The 15,313-nt window shown below is 41.4% G+C and overlaps 1 protein-coding gene across 16 annotated transcripts in view; it reads left to right on the top strand.

Annotated features, from left to right (window-relative positions):
- The window catches only part of BRSK2 (BR serine/threonine kinase 2), a 302,070-nt gene that overhangs the window by 199,948 nt on the left and 86,809 nt on the right, over positions 1-15,313 (top strand). For all 16 annotated transcript variants that reach the window (XM_021403472.1, XM_021403470.1, XM_021403461.1 and 13 more), the window contains one exon: positions 10,750-10,890. In XM_021403472.1, coding sequence (XP_021259147.1) covers positions 10,750-10,890 — 141 coding nt within the window. The remainder of the gene's footprint in view (positions 1-10,749; positions 10,891-15,313) is intronic.

The raw sequence follows: 15,313 nt of genomic DNA, 5'->3' as shown, positions 1-15,313 counted from the left end.
AGCACCTTTCCATCATGCCTGCCATCTCAACAGTAACGATAGTGGCATGGTTTCAGAGAAGCTTGTGAATTGTGGGTGATATTTCAGATGCCAAAGAACTAATCACAATACATCACTGAGGAGTGTTTCACCCTTCCCATTTTAAAGACAGAGAATGAGGCAAAGCAGATGGGTATGGGGTAAGCCCAGAGTTCTTTAAGAAAGTCTTTTGCTGATTCCTAACGGGGAGTGATCAAATGAGCCGCCACAATTTGAGTATGCACCAGTAATTATGACTAAACAAGTTCAGATAGTCAGGAATTGATGAGAAATATGAATAAACTAAGGGAATAAGCAAAGTGACAGCCAAATTGAGGTTTAGACATATTCTTTAATATGTGTTGGAGTGGAAACGTTCTTTTGGTCGTATGTTTTCTGCACTGCACATAAACCACTTGAAGTTGGGTGATAGTCCTCTTTCTTCTGTGCTATGTATAGAAAAGGTCTTTCCTGAATTGGCTCTAGATGGTGTTTTGTGTAGTCTAGAAGGGAGGAGTTCGTACGCTATTAACAGCACTACCTCTGTGAATGAGCCAGAGGTTCTTACCAACAGACTAGTTGAAGAATAAATAAGGAGAAACGTGCAAAACGCTGTCCTTCATGAGTGGCTCAGATTTTTTCTAGGAAGCAATCCTATGTTTTATTTTTAAATCTCTGATATGTACATTTGCTGTACTTTATGCAGTAAACTCAGCTTTTCTTTTGATCTTATAAAAGAAATCCTCCTGCTGTTGGAGGAGCTGTTAGTTTGGTAATGTAAATGCCATCATACAGTCCGGAGGAGAAGGACCTTCCCTTTCTAAAGCAGATGTGTCAAAGTATTATAGTTAACTCTGGAGAAGTCCTGACAGGGCTGGCATTATCTGTTCAATCTCATTTCATCATCTGTTTAGTTTAAATTATGGGAGTTCTGGCAGAGAATGGGAATAAGACAGAATAAGGATGTTGTCGCACCACTCCGTGCCCTTTTCTTTTAGTTGTTTGTACCAGTATTTCTCTGTTGCCTTTCTCTTAGTATGACTGTATATATACCTGTACATTTCTATTTGCAGGTACATGCAGATATGTATGTATGCATTTATTTATATCCATGCATTTTTAAATCTATACTTTTTTTTTTATTTTATGGGAACATTTATTTTAATCTCTCTCAAGTCTGACTTATTTGGCATTTTAAGCAGAGAAGGTGCTTTGAGAGTGGACATCAGAATATTGGCATCGTCTCCTGTTCTCTGAAATGCACCATGCATTCATCAGCTCTTTTTCCAAGCACAACAGTTCCCCTTCATCATTCAGCATCACAATGCTAGCTCTGGGCAGGTGCCCAAGCCTTACTGCAATGTACACAACACGCCACCTCCTAATTTCAGAGGTGAAGGTGCTTCCCAGCGAGCCAGATAACAAAATTAAAATGTCCTCCTCCCTGCGCACAGCTCACATTCTTGGCTTAGGCAAGACCGACTGCCAGCAGGTGTCAAAGACTAACAGCTCTGGTGGTGTCTGCAGAGGCATTCATGCTGCTGGTCCTTTCCTGCAGGGTTTTTCCTGTAATTCTGTTCCTTTTTTTCTTGACAACTAATTGTGAGGTGACAGAGGATGCGAGAAACGGAAAAAAAGGTTCTGCTTGTTCTTTTGTTACCAGTAGCACAGAACTCTGGCATTCAACCCACCTGTGGGGAAAAGCTGAGAAAGGCAGAATGAGGGCTCAGAACATTAGGGTGGCTCCAAGGGTTCAGCACTGAAGATCAATTTCTTGGTAGGTACACTTCTTGGTAGTCTGGGTGTGGGGTGTTGGATGCTGCAGATGCAGGGAAAGAAAACAAAATGTGGTTGGAAGACAAAATAATGTTTCATCTAGGCCTTGATTAGAAATAAGAGAAATATTCATAACCAGCCACTTTGACCTCTTTTCTTCTGCTGCTGAAGTGTTTTAATCCTGTCACAAACTCCAAGCACGTGTGGCTGAGGGCAAGGCAGTCAGCGTTAGGAGCAGAGCCAGCGTGTGTGGGGCTGTGCATCACAGGTGGGCCTGGCGATGAGGAGAGGCCAAGGGGAGCAGGTGCGGAGATGGTGCCTCGACCTACAGAGGGATGCCAGCTGGGCATGGAGCTGGGCCTGCGCAGGAGTAGGGTTGGTGGTTAATTTTACAGCTTGCACAACATGGCCTTAGCAAGCTCTGCACAAAAACCTGAGTGTGTTTTCTCCTTGTTGCCCCATGCGTGTGCTTGTGTGCCTCCCATGGCCTGGGAGGAAGCAGGCCTGGAGTGCTGCTGTTCGGTGATGTGAGTGAAGGTGAAGAGGCGATGCAACTCGGCATCCATATTGAGTTGCCAAAATACTCTTTCAGGCCTCAGCAGGTAACTTTGTGTGTATCTGAGCTTTGGGTGTTAAAGGAAAGGCCATTTAGCTCTCAGAAGTAAAACCCGGAAGTGTATGGACACTGGCAGACTTGCGGCAGTGAGGTGGTGACTGTTGTCTCAGCTCTGCCTGGCCAGTGAGGAGGATCCCTCTGGCCAGCTCTCTGCCATCTGGTGTGCCCTGACAGGAGATGCTGCAGTGCCTTGGCACGTGTGGCTACACACCACGACAACATTGCTCAAACACCTTTCGTCCACCATAAATATTGTGTACTGAGCACAACAGCATTAAATCTTCCTGCCTCTCTTCCGCTCTTCAGAACACCCCAATCTCTTCATGTCCAAACATAGTTTTCAGTCCAATAGAATCTCAAACAAGCAGATTGTAGTTAAACTTGTTTTTTGGAAAAAGAATTTTATTTCATGCACATTTTCTTGCAGATGAGAAAAAAGAAGAAATAAAGAATTCTTGGCCCAGTGCCAAATTAGGGTTTAAAAAATTCATGCCCGCCATAAGAATTTATATAACTTCTGAATAATTTACAGGCTGCACCAATAACAAGGGACTTAATATCTGATAGAGATTATTTAATCAATAGACAACAGTGCAGTGAAAAAGCTGTCAGAGAATGACAACATGCCAATCAGAGCTGGGCAGATTTAACTCTTTCCCTGCTATACGTATGTTATTACATGCATATACCTGAGAGAACATTTTGCAGAGTGGTAGCATGGGAGAGGAGTTGCCAGGGTTTTTTTTGTTTTTTTTTTTCAAAAGACTTTTCTTTGGCTGTTTTATCCTAGACAGATCACTTGCTGATTCACCACAGCTTTGAAATGTGATGAGTTTTCTAGCTCTTAGCTGAAAGGAGTAGGCAGTATCTCATGAATCATCTCCAGGGGATTTGGGGCTACTGTGAGGTGATTCAGACTTCATCAGGGTGGGTGATGATGCGTAGCACATGTCATTTGTGGTGCAGCCCCTTTGGTTTGTGTATGATTTTGGAATTGAACTTTGTGAAATAGCTGAAGAGGTTTTTACACTTATGAGAGTAAAACTGAATACAAGGACAGGAAAGAGCTAAAGAGGCATCTGTTTTTATAAAGGAGATTCCTAGTTGACTTATGTCCCTGGCCTCACTAATTGCTTAGATATCTGTATCAACTCCAGATTGTCTTAATCCATGCCATGTTCCCTGGTCTAAGTATTATTTTCATTATTTTCATATAATAATCAACTATAATGTGGTATGAAAAGACTAGTTGACCATCTCACCACATGTAGTTATTTCATGAAGGTTCTTACCCATAGCTATTAGACCACAAAGCAGTAAACTCTCGAGCACAGAAGAAGCAAGCAGGGATTCTGCTGATTTTCATTGTCTTTGTGCGTATCTTGTCCTCTATAACTGCATTTGGATTGTGCATCTTGCTGGAGTGCACATCTGACATAATGTATCTTAAAAGCTAGCCAGTGCCACATAAATACCCAGACTAACTTTTGGCTCAATAAAAGCCCTAGAACATTACCTAGAATATTAGTGGTGTCTAAACTCAGGCACGTGTAGAAGATCGACCTACATATGCAGTTTTAACTGAGGTTGTGCATCGTACAAGTAAATATTGTACAATTTAATAAAAAGTAATTATTAACTGCTTACCTAACAGGCAGGTAATACATGCTCTTCTAAATCAACAACCATCTATTGCCTGACCAAAGCAAGAAGGTGTGTGAATATCATTCCTAGAGCACAAGACTTATTATTTGGCATTTGTAACACTTACCTGAAATACCATGTGTTTCCATATGAGCTTTCATTGAAAGAGCTCTATCCATTTAAAGCTTTTATAGCAATAAATATTTGTATTGCCCCAGAGGTTCTAATTTGTGTAGCTGTGAATGTGTCATAAATTTCCTTCATCTCTAAGGCTGCGAAAACAGGATCTGCATTCCCACACAGGGATGTATAGTGATGAGCTGCTGTGGGCTATCCCATCTGGCAGGAATTTTAGTACTTCACACCATTCTTGCTAATGGTTTACAGCCAGCTTTTCATCTTCTACAAATCATAACTGGGATGTTTGTTATTATTATTCTGCCACAGATATCTCGTAATGCATGGTCCTGGTGTTTTCTGTGCCAGATGGTCTTTCTTTAACATTGTTTTGTCAGGTATTGCTCAGAGCCAGCCTGTTTATTCTATAAAGTCCTACTTTAGAGATAGCATTTTGCCGCAACAGGAGGTCTCTTAGCTAGTTCCCAAAGCTCCTCAGAGTCTAGGGAAGACACCCTTTAATAAAATGTAGCGTAGCCCACCAGATGGGAAGGAGGAATTGTCACCAAAACTATTTCTGTGGCTGTTCTAAGTGATGCCTTTGTAGTGTGATAGCACAAAAGCCATCTGACCATGAAAAAGACCTTACTGTGCTGACAATGGACGGGAAAGGGATAAAAAGAGAATCTCCACACCGGTCAGCTTGTAATCCCAAACACAAAACAACTGCTGGAAGCCTTACGACGGGGAAGCCCAAGCTGTTGTCAAGCATCATGGCAAAGAACTGTCTTCAGGAAAGAGCTGAAGACACAGCTCTGTGGTTAGTAACAACAGTGTCCTTCCAAGTGTAGAGAGTGTTGTAAAAGCACAGAATTGTTTGCCTGGAAGTTTAACAAATGGATGGTGGAAGCTGGCTGTGGAGGTTGGTCAGTGGTAGAGGTCAACCTCAAAAGGCTGAGGAAGAGAACCTAGACTGATTACAGGGAGACAGCAGGAGGGATCTGGAAGCAAAGACAGCTAGCTTGGGTTAGATGGAGTATACAAAAAGGAGGAGACAGTGGAGGCATGGAAGGAGTGGTCAAAGTGGAAAGCTAAGTACATGGTAATGCAGTGATTATCTGATACCTGTTTTGAATTACTAACAGTGGAGCGAGAATATATTAAGATGAAAGAGATGATGATAAATAATTGAGATACAACTTATCTATCTAAATTAGACTAGATTTTTTAGCCATTAATGGTCTCAAATTGAGCCAGAGGAGGTTTAGATTGGATATTAGGAAGAATATCTTCATGGAGAGGGTGGTCAAGCATTGGGATGGCCTTTCCAGGTAAATGGTGGCATTCCCAAACCTGGAGGTACTTTAGAGAGGTGTGGACTAGGCACTAAGGGACTAAGGGTTTAATGATGGACCTTGATAGGTCAGGTTGATGATTGAACTTGATGATCTTTTGTCCAACTACCCTTCTGCTGCCATCTGTTGTACAGCAACAAGATGTAACAGAATATTGGCAGGAAGGTTTAACTTCTACTGTCATACCACCAACATTTGCCTCTGATGTTGTGGGCCAAGATCATAAAATAGAAGGCATTACTTTCGGAACAGCCCTCGTATGATTCTACAAAAGGAAAATCATTATCTTAGATCTCTTCTAAAGAAAACATCTATAAGATATTAATACAACCAAGTTGCAGGGACTTGAAGAAGGCCTGAGTCAAAATTAACACCCACACTGTAAGCCTGAATCATAATCGAACAAGCAAAGTTTCCTCTAGAGATAGAGAAAGGAAGAAGTGGGACAGAGTGATGAGGCAGAATTCTGTTTTAGCCTTGTTGTGTTTGAGCTGATACTAGGACAACCAAAGACATTAGAGATGAAAATCAACATCTTAGTTTATTAAGGAGAAAAGGAAGAAAAATGTACTGATTTTTTTTAGCAGAAAGTCAGTATGTTGCAATGGTTTTTGTGTGTTTTAGAACAAAAGCCACAGCTTTTGATCTTTTAACTACTGGTAATGGCATCACAAATCCTCACAGCCCTAACAAGTTGGTAGTGTAGTTGGATATAACAAAAATATGATGGATTATGTTTGTTTTGTTGAATTACCTTTAAATTTGTTGTTGATCATCAAATATTTACTGATAGTTCCCTGGGAAAAATGGTCCGTCCGCTGTGTTTATAGAAGTCCTACTGACACATAGGATTTGGAAAATACTAAAATGTCTTGAAAGATAGTGTGTCAGGTGCAGGAATGATGTGTCACTGATGGGCTGTGTGCTGTCGTATCTTGTCATCTGCAGCATACAGGCAATTAGGAGTAATGAAGGAGAGGTATAGTGCTTTTTTGTGAAGTTTCCAGCCCAAGCTACAGAACAAGCCACAGTCAACCATGTGGAGTCTGCTGATTCCTAATATAGTCACAATCTGAGGGGCATGAGGGTGGTTTAAGGCCACTTTCTGCATATTCATCTTGGCTTACTCCATCTCTTTCACATAAAGAAATCATCCCTCCTTCCCTATACTGTTTGATTTCTGTTATTATTTGTTTATTGTTTGGGTAAAAGAATAAATAAAGAGTAAATAAAGTGAAACAAAGAAATAAAGGAGTCTAAGTTCATTGCAGTGAAACAAGAAACAAGGAAGGAATCAAGGTTATTCCTTTTCTAAGCTGCATATATGTTTCTAATATGATATGTGCTAGATCATTTGAGGTTAGGAACTTGTTAGCTTTTATTGGGGAGGTGGTGATGCTGGGAGACAAAAAATGACAAAGGGAATAGTGAAAATGCTGTTGCACCCAGTTTCTCTGTTCCTCTCCAAGGGATGAAATCATTGTTGCGTTAAGCATTGAGCTCCTTTGTCTTGAAAGACCGAAGTCTCACCTCCTTGAAGCACTGAAACTTCATCAGAGATTTTTTTGTATGTCTTGACTTGTTCTAGGGGCATGAAGGAATATCATGCAAAACTTGGACTTTATTGTCGTTATGAAAGCAAGTTGTGACCTACAAAAAATTTTGCAACTTCTTAATGAATGTATCTATTGAAGAAAATCCTTAATCAAGAATTTATTTTTAACACCATGTGCACTTGGCTTCGTATCAAGTTGCAGAAGGCTTTTGGTTTCTTGCTTTTCCAGTGTCCTAGCAAGCAGAGAGGAAGTTGGTGGAGACAATATGGTGCAGAAGGGACAAGAGACTGCAGGGACTAAGCCCAGTTCTGATACTTGGTGACTTTGTAACCCTGGGCAAGTCACTTAGGAGATTACTGCTCACAGTGCTTGTCCCATGTGTAATGCAAGGATTAGCAAAGCTGGTGTGTGCCCAGAGCATCCAAGAGGTGAGAGTTAAGTGATCTAATTTGTGTGTCTTTTGTCCTCCTGTGCCCCTCTCAGTATAATCCAGCAGGAGGGGTGCGTGCCTTCCCTTTCCTTGAGCCTTCTTTGCGATGGATATCACTGAGCAAGGTTTTTTACATTTGTACAGTAGGATGACTGATGCCATCAGTCTTACATAAGCATAAAGTTCTTACTTCCATTTGTTTCTTCTGTTTAAAAAAGGCTCCTTGAAAGCCCTTCAGAATGTGTATGTTCTTTTACGGAGTTACGCATATACAGGTATGGATATATATACGTAGCATTTAGTGGGAATTGCGTAGCTATATGGTGGTAGAGCTGGTGCAACACTTGGAAGTGTTTAAACTCCTTTCTCTGGCCTGTTTGGAAATAATGCATACTGCTGCTGTGCCATGTAATGCGCTGGTGCCGCACTGGCTTTCATAGAGACGGAGGCAGGTGCTGAACGATGCCCTTGTTTAATCGAAAATCTCCTAGTTGGGGGCTATCCTAAAAAAAACCCCATCATACTGTAGGGAATAGGGTTGGCGGGTGACCAGCTGCAAATTTGAGCTCAGAAATGCTAGATGCAGCATAACCATATCGTGCTTGTGGAACCATCCCTGCAGCATTTATTTCTTGCACTTGACCACTGGGGAATGTGTTTGTCGTCCTTCTCACTCCTGTCACGTTAGGGCTTTGTCAGATAGAATACATCGTCTCTGTGCTTCTCTATGTCCCTTGATTTGTCATAGGCACAGATCTTTTTCAGATGCTCTCCCCTGTTCACTTCCATTATTATATCTGGTGCTTCTGGGTGGCAAGCAGAAATGAATAACCTTGTAAATGCACCCTGTCTTTCAATTTGTTTTATTTTCTGTACAGCATGTCAGTGCATTTTTGTTGAGTGTTTTTAATAAGATGATGCTGATGAAAATAAATTGCTTTGCAGTTCCTGCTGCGGGTGACAGAAGTGCTGGGTCTGTAATTTTCCAAAACTGTGCATTTGAAACAAGTGTAGAGGCTTTTCTGTATGCCTGTAACTGCAATCATCTTCATGAAATTCCTCACAGGAAAAAAAAAAAAAGCTATCAGCTTGAATTTTGGGGGCAAGATGCACTGCTGCATGCAGCTTCTGCTGGGCACAGTTAGAGAAGGAGCTGTGAAGAAGAATTTTAGGCTTGATTCTCTGTCGCATTTGGGTCTGCCATATGAGATATTTAGGCAAATCTGTCTCTAGTGTGAGAAGGAGAAGGAGTTATATAGCAAACCTTCTTATTGGAGTGTCTGTTAGCCAGGATTTGGAAAGTCAGGGCTGGGACTTGAAAATGTGAATACCCCAGTGCCCGTGGCCCCTGCACATGAGCTTCCTTCTGACTGTTTCAGTATCTTGCTGGAAAAGAGTAAGGCAGATAAATGCTTATCTCCTTGTTATCAAGTCTGGCGAGTACCTGTTTCTTCCAGGAGTGAAGGTAACCTAGATATTTCAAATGTAATTTTTGAGTCCAGATTTTTCTTGCTGCTCACTTAAATGAAAAATTGTCAATATTGCCGTATTTTCATAACTTGCTTATATTTTGTTAAAAATGCAGAAACTATAGTTACAGTTCCCTAAAGTTTAGAAATTCATCTTGTTGTCTTCCTTTTTATGCTCTCATCATACTTACCTAGCTGTAAAGATGATGTTAATGTCCATCCCTTGCTGCATTCTCTGCTGCATTTCTGAAAGGGAAGCACTTTCTGTTTTTGCTGGCTGGGACACAACATGTGGCTGGTGCACAGTAGCTGCCAATGAAACAGAAGCTCAGATCCCACTTTTGCAACTTGAAGACTAATGCTGTTATTATTAAACCATTTTACTATTTTTACTATTTTACTTTCCATAGACTCCTTCAACTAGTCCATCCTTTGGTAAACTTTGAAAAGAGGAATTATTAAGCTCCTAAGTTTATAAAACTATTCTCCTTCCATTTCAGAGATTTTCTCTGGGGTTATATTGCTTGAAATACAGAAAAGCAAGTATCCTGGATTAATGTTTTTCACTGTCCTCTCAAGTTTGAAGAGTTGGATTAGTACTAGTAGTAAGGCTAGCTGGCTGTAAAGCAAAGCAGCAGGAGATGGGGATCATACTGCACACACTGTTCAGCCCAGTCTGCTGTGCTGGGAAGAAGGGACAGAGAAGCACTAACCAAATTTGGAAAAATCTCTTCTTCGTAAGTTTCTAGGGATGTCTCTCAAACAAATAGCAATGGAGATGGAAGAAGTCCTTGGAGGTTTCAAACAATCCTTTCATTGACAGAAATCTATGGCTTTGTCCAAATTATATCTGGTTTATTTTTAAATGGTTTGGTTGATGGTGTTGTGCTACTTCCTTAAGGAAACTATTAGGCACTGTTAGGCAGCATTTGCAGAGATTTATGCTTAGTTTTCTTCTATCTTGCTGCCATTCATTACATCCACTTACAGCAACAAGATGGTCCATCCATGGCAGGTCCTTTCCTTCCAGAAGATTTCACTTTTCTCTCTTTGATTGCCAGGAGTGCTGTATGAGGACTGGGGTCTCCTTTCTCACTCCTAGGTCCCCACTGTGCTGCATTTATTTGCGCAGTGTCACACGCTTCGCGTGCCAGTTGAGGGGAACAGCTGCTCCAGCAAATCACTGCTGTTCAGCAACAAGAGCTGAAGCCCTTTGTTTAGGCTGCACACACATAGTTCTTTTCATCTTTTCTCATAATTTAAACTGATCATCTTTTTTTTCTGAACTCCCTCTAGTTTGTTGACATCTGTCTGGGTCCCGGGTGTCCAAGGCAGAACAGTACATGGGGACAGCTTTGCCTAGGCTATTTTATAAAGGAACTGTCAGCTTGGCTAAGAGTCATGAGCCTTCCACAGTAGCTCTAAGAGCTACCATGAAAGCTTATACCCAATTATTCTCTTTTTCCCCTTCCCGGCCTTTTGAGGCACTTTTGGCTTTTAGATTCTCACTCACAAGACTGTTGAGCACTGAATCCAATAAATCAGTGAAATACTGATTTGTTTCAAATCACTGGCTTATGTGAAATTTGCAGATGAACTCTGTTAAAAATATTAACCATTTTTGCTTTTGAAATTCTGATTTTCTTCATTTGTTTCCAGAACTGTTCTCCTTGACCAAATGTAAAAATGTTTGTATATACCTGTGTGTGAGAGGCTGGTATGATAGCGTACTTACAAATCCTGATTTTGGTGTTTTTTTTTTTTCTAGGTACTTGGTGCTAGAACATGTGTCAGGTGGGGAGCTCTTCGACTATCTTGTAAAAAAGGGAAGATTGACACCAAAAGAAGCCAGGAAGTTCTTCCGACAAATCATCTCTGCTTTAGACTTCTGCCATAGTCATTCAATATGGTGAGTACAGATATTTCCAACAGGAATTACCTGTTACGTGAAAGAACATACTAAAAGCATTTTATTTCTTGACACTTCTACTTACTATTAAGTAACCGATGTTGGAAAGCTGTAAAGGCATTGTGTAAAGTGTTGGCATGTTTTTAAATTCTTGGCTGTCTGTGAGACTGTGTACCAGTCAGAGACAGACATTTAATGGAGAACATTATCTTTGGAAGAGAATTCATTCACAGGGACTGCTTTAATCAGGAAAACCAAAACCACCATGGAAAGCCTGTTTAATTTCCATCATTCTTGGGGGCACTTGCTAATAACTGAGAATTACAAACACTATTTCGAAATGAGTCCCTGAAGAAACTTGGGACAGATACCAATACAGCCAAGTCATTTTATGGCTTCCTTCAGTTTTTGGAAACCTGCTGGCTTTTGGCAACTTTGACCGAGTCCCTTCTGGGCATTTGAGTCATTGTTGCCTTTAATTTCCTTTCCAGTAGGGAAGAATTTGCTTGATGTGCCTGCAGTTGATATTTACTAACTCCATCAGATGATGTTAACATAAAGTAAGGTTTAACCTGCTCGTTTGGGTGGTGTTTTAAATCGGAGCAGTTTCCACTTAATCTTCAGCAAGTTTACCTAATTTAAGTTATACTGAAATCAGTTGTTATGATGAGTCTGAGCACATGGTTTCTGTACAGCTGCTGACCTGTTTATTTCTCAGAAATGCAACTCCTTGCAGTAAGATTGGCTGGGGGAGACCATTTACATTATGTCTGCGTGGTTGCTTCTCTGTAGCCACAGACAGCCACAGATCTCTCTGCGGGAGGCCAAGGGCTGATGTTAGATACTGCAGTGGCTGGGTTTGCATAATCACCGTGTGGATACTTCTCAGTAACGTACAGTGCCTTCTGTTACCCTCAGTTTTGTGCTGAGAACTCACATACCAGATATCTGCAGCAAAAATGAATGCCTAAATATTTAAATTGGTCTTACAGCCCTCTCCCTCTGCGTCTCTGACTCATGTCAGCAAACAAGATCAATTTGGAAAAAGCATATTTCTAATAATTGGAAAGAGAAATATGAGCCTTTCTAGAGCCCATATTAAGAAGATTATACTGTTAGTGGAAGTGGCACTTCAAAGATGGCAGATCCTGGTGAGAAGGTCCTGAGGACAATGCCTACCTGGCACAGGCAGGTTTATAATAGTCAGATAAGTTCCCAGAGAAACTGAGAGCAGGTTGTATGCTCTGACTAGTGGATGTAAGTTTTCTCTGTTGGCAGACACTCTGACATTCTGTGAATTCCATAATTTTTCCTCCTTTCTAATCAGCTGGGTTGAGGAATCATCACTTTCTTAGAATCACTGTGATTGCTGGTAGGTTGTACAGCTGTAATTTTTTTTTTTAATGTACACTGGGCAGTGTAACCACTGGTGGGTTGCATCCATACATGCTTTTGTTCACTGCGTGGCTTCACACTTAGAGGTCTGATCCAAGAAGCCTCAAATAACATTTAAATACAACTGAAAAGAAATTGTTTATTCTTTCAAATGAATATTCCAGAGAAATATGATTCACAATTGGGACGGAAGTTTCTATGAAAACCTTCACATCAGTCCTTTGGGCTTTTGTTGGATTTCTCGTGACATGTCTGAATAATAAACCGAGCGAGGCTCGTTGTAAGGCTGTCAGCATGACAGACAAGCACTTCTGCAGGTTTAAGGATATGTGGAATTTCCAAGGCAGAGTGCACGTCTCTCTTGAGGAATCCATTTTCCTCTGTTAAACATATTGGATTGCAGGCAGTTGTCTTGTTTAGAAGTAAATCCCCTGTCTCCTTGCCAACTCCCACTCTACTAACATCTAGTGCTGAATAAACTAGCAGTAAATCATAAAGCTCTCCTTCCCTCCTGGTCACTCTGAGACTTGTGTGGTTGATGTTAAACTAGACTCCATGTGATATTCTGAACAGTTATCATAAACCCATTTTGAGAATCAGAGCATGCATAAATACATTTGTGTGCATCTGCGTAAGTATAAAAGTTAATGTGCTTTCCTAAGCAATGAAGCCTGACCTTGTCCTGTCGTGGGGCAGTGAAATGACAAATCATCTCATCAGCCAGGTTATCCAGTTATGACCACATTGAAAAATGAAGGCTTCTGCTTTGGTTAATGACTAAACGTGGGTGCCTCTAACCCACTGGCAGAATAGATTGATAGCCTGGTGTCCCTAGACCCATATCATTGTCCGATCTCCTTCCATTACCTCCCAAAACACAGAGAATCATCTGTGGCTTGCTTTTACAGCGGTATGTAGCTGCATTCAGCTTTCACTGCTCAAAATGTATTGATGCATCAGGATTCATGGATCAAAGAATCAGAAAGGATTCCCGAATGCTTGCATCAATAAAAGGCTTCTACTGCTACTCTGTGGAGAGATCACCTGTGTCTGAGAAGGTATCTTCAAACAAACAGCTCAGACAAGGAAGCAAAATAGGCTTGGTGCTTGAGTGTGCTTTTGTGTTGTTCTTAAAAAAGTAGGAGCTTTCCATTATTACATAGGTTGCTCTGAAAGTAATGCCTCTTATTTATTTCCATGGAAACTACAACAGTTACAAATAGCACAATAACACTATTTAATAGAGCAAATTGTCAGCTACAAAACGCTATTTTCAATGGAATCACCACCATTAGCTATGCATTTTTGTCAGTAGTAAACAAAAGCCAGATGCCACGCTCATAAAAATCTGCACCAGCAGAAGTGACCCACTGTTTCACTGCTGCTATTGTTGCATCATTGCTAGGAAAACGTTGTCCATGCAGTCCAACTTTCACTGTGCTCACAGCCACTGGTTGGTCTCCATAAACGTTCAGCAAGTGACAGTGAATGTCAATGGGTGCCATTATTTTTCTGTATGGTGGAATTCAGTGATACATCTTTGCCTCATCTTCACTTCCACGTCAAATGCCATTCTGTCAGACTGCCCCTCTGCTGCCATCTGTCGCACGGCGATAACATGTAATGAGATACTGATGGGAAGGTTCAACCTCTACTGCCATACCACCAACATCTGCCTTTGATGTCATGGGCCAACATAATAGAATAGGGAACATTACTTTCGGAGCAGTCCTCATATTTTATTTAATGGAAACTAGGAGCAAAGATTTGAGGTGTCTCACTCTGAAATGCAGTCACATCTGGGAAAAAGCTCACAGGAAACCTGCTTCTCAGTTCTGTAAGAGCTTCCCATGATGTGCTAGGGACCCTTTTTTAAAAAAGCAGTGCTGTGCAGAGGTATTATATGAGATCCTACAAACAATATATCTGTGTTACCCTGGTGCTTTGCCTGAGCTAGCGAACAGAATGGTGAGCTCAGTGATGCAGCAGCACTGCTTCTGCTTCCAGCTCTGTGCTAGCTCCGAGGGCTCTGTGCTGTGCTGCAGCACACGGATGTGCTGAGAAGTGATGCAAGAAATGGCAGAGTAACCTGGAGTCCCTTGGTCATAAGACCTTGCTAGCTAGGACAGAGGTTTTGGATGTAACTAATGATTTTTTCCTAAGCTACCAAATAATGGGTGTCTACTCTTATATCAGTACCTTTAAGATGTCTCAGCTGGATGCTGCGAATCAATAATCCTTTTGCATACCTTGCATCCATACTGTGGGAGAGCTCTCAGCTAATTCAGCACCACCTATAATTACTGTAAAACAATATAGGAGCAAATACTGGAGTGGGTCGCAAATTCTTGCTTTCCTCAGGAAGAGGCTCTTATTTGCAGCAAGGGAATGCTGCAGCACGGGAGGAGGTGGGAGCCGGGCAGAGCGAGCTGGCGGGTGCCGCATTGGCTGGGGGTGACATCACCACCAAAAGCTGGGATTGGCCGCGTCCTTATTTTGTGTGTTGGGTTTGTGCTTTGGTCAAGCTCATATTTGGTGTCTGTATCTCACAAGCTGACAAATAAAAATATGATTAGAGAAAATGCCCCGTGGCAAACCTTATTACGGCTTCAGAGATAACAGATAATGCCAATTACTGCACAGGGCACTGGTGACATTGAGAGGAAATTCCCTGCGGTAATGAGCAGCAAGATTATTATTTCATTTTGTTTTTATTTTGGTTAGGTTTCATTTTGTGTTGTGGTTTTTTTTTTTTTCATAGCATGCACAGGAGGGGTTAAGGCAGTTTCTTTATGAATATTGATAAATGACAATTATGAGGTCCCTTTCTCCTTTTATTGCCTGGGGCTGTGCCTGCTTGAGTACGCACAAGGATCTTGCTGAAGTGTGTCTGTGTGTGTGTGCATAGGCATGGGGGTGTGTGACTTAGAGGGCTAAGGCAATGAATAAGAGCTTTGTTTGGCTTCGCCTTGTGTTCTTGCCATCGATGCAGGGGGGGAAATGGCTCCTTATAAAATAGCGCTTCGAG

The sequence above is a fragment of the Numida meleagris genome, chromosome 6, assembly GCF_002078875.1.
Source record: "Numida meleagris isolate 19003 breed g44 Domestic line chromosome 6, NumMel1.0, whole genome shotgun sequence".
NCBI classification, from domain to species: Eukaryota; Metazoa; Chordata; class Aves; order Galliformes; family Numididae; genus Numida; species Numida meleagris.
Note: the sequence above shows the minus strand (reverse complement) of the source record. Positions and strands in the feature narration are given on the sequence as shown.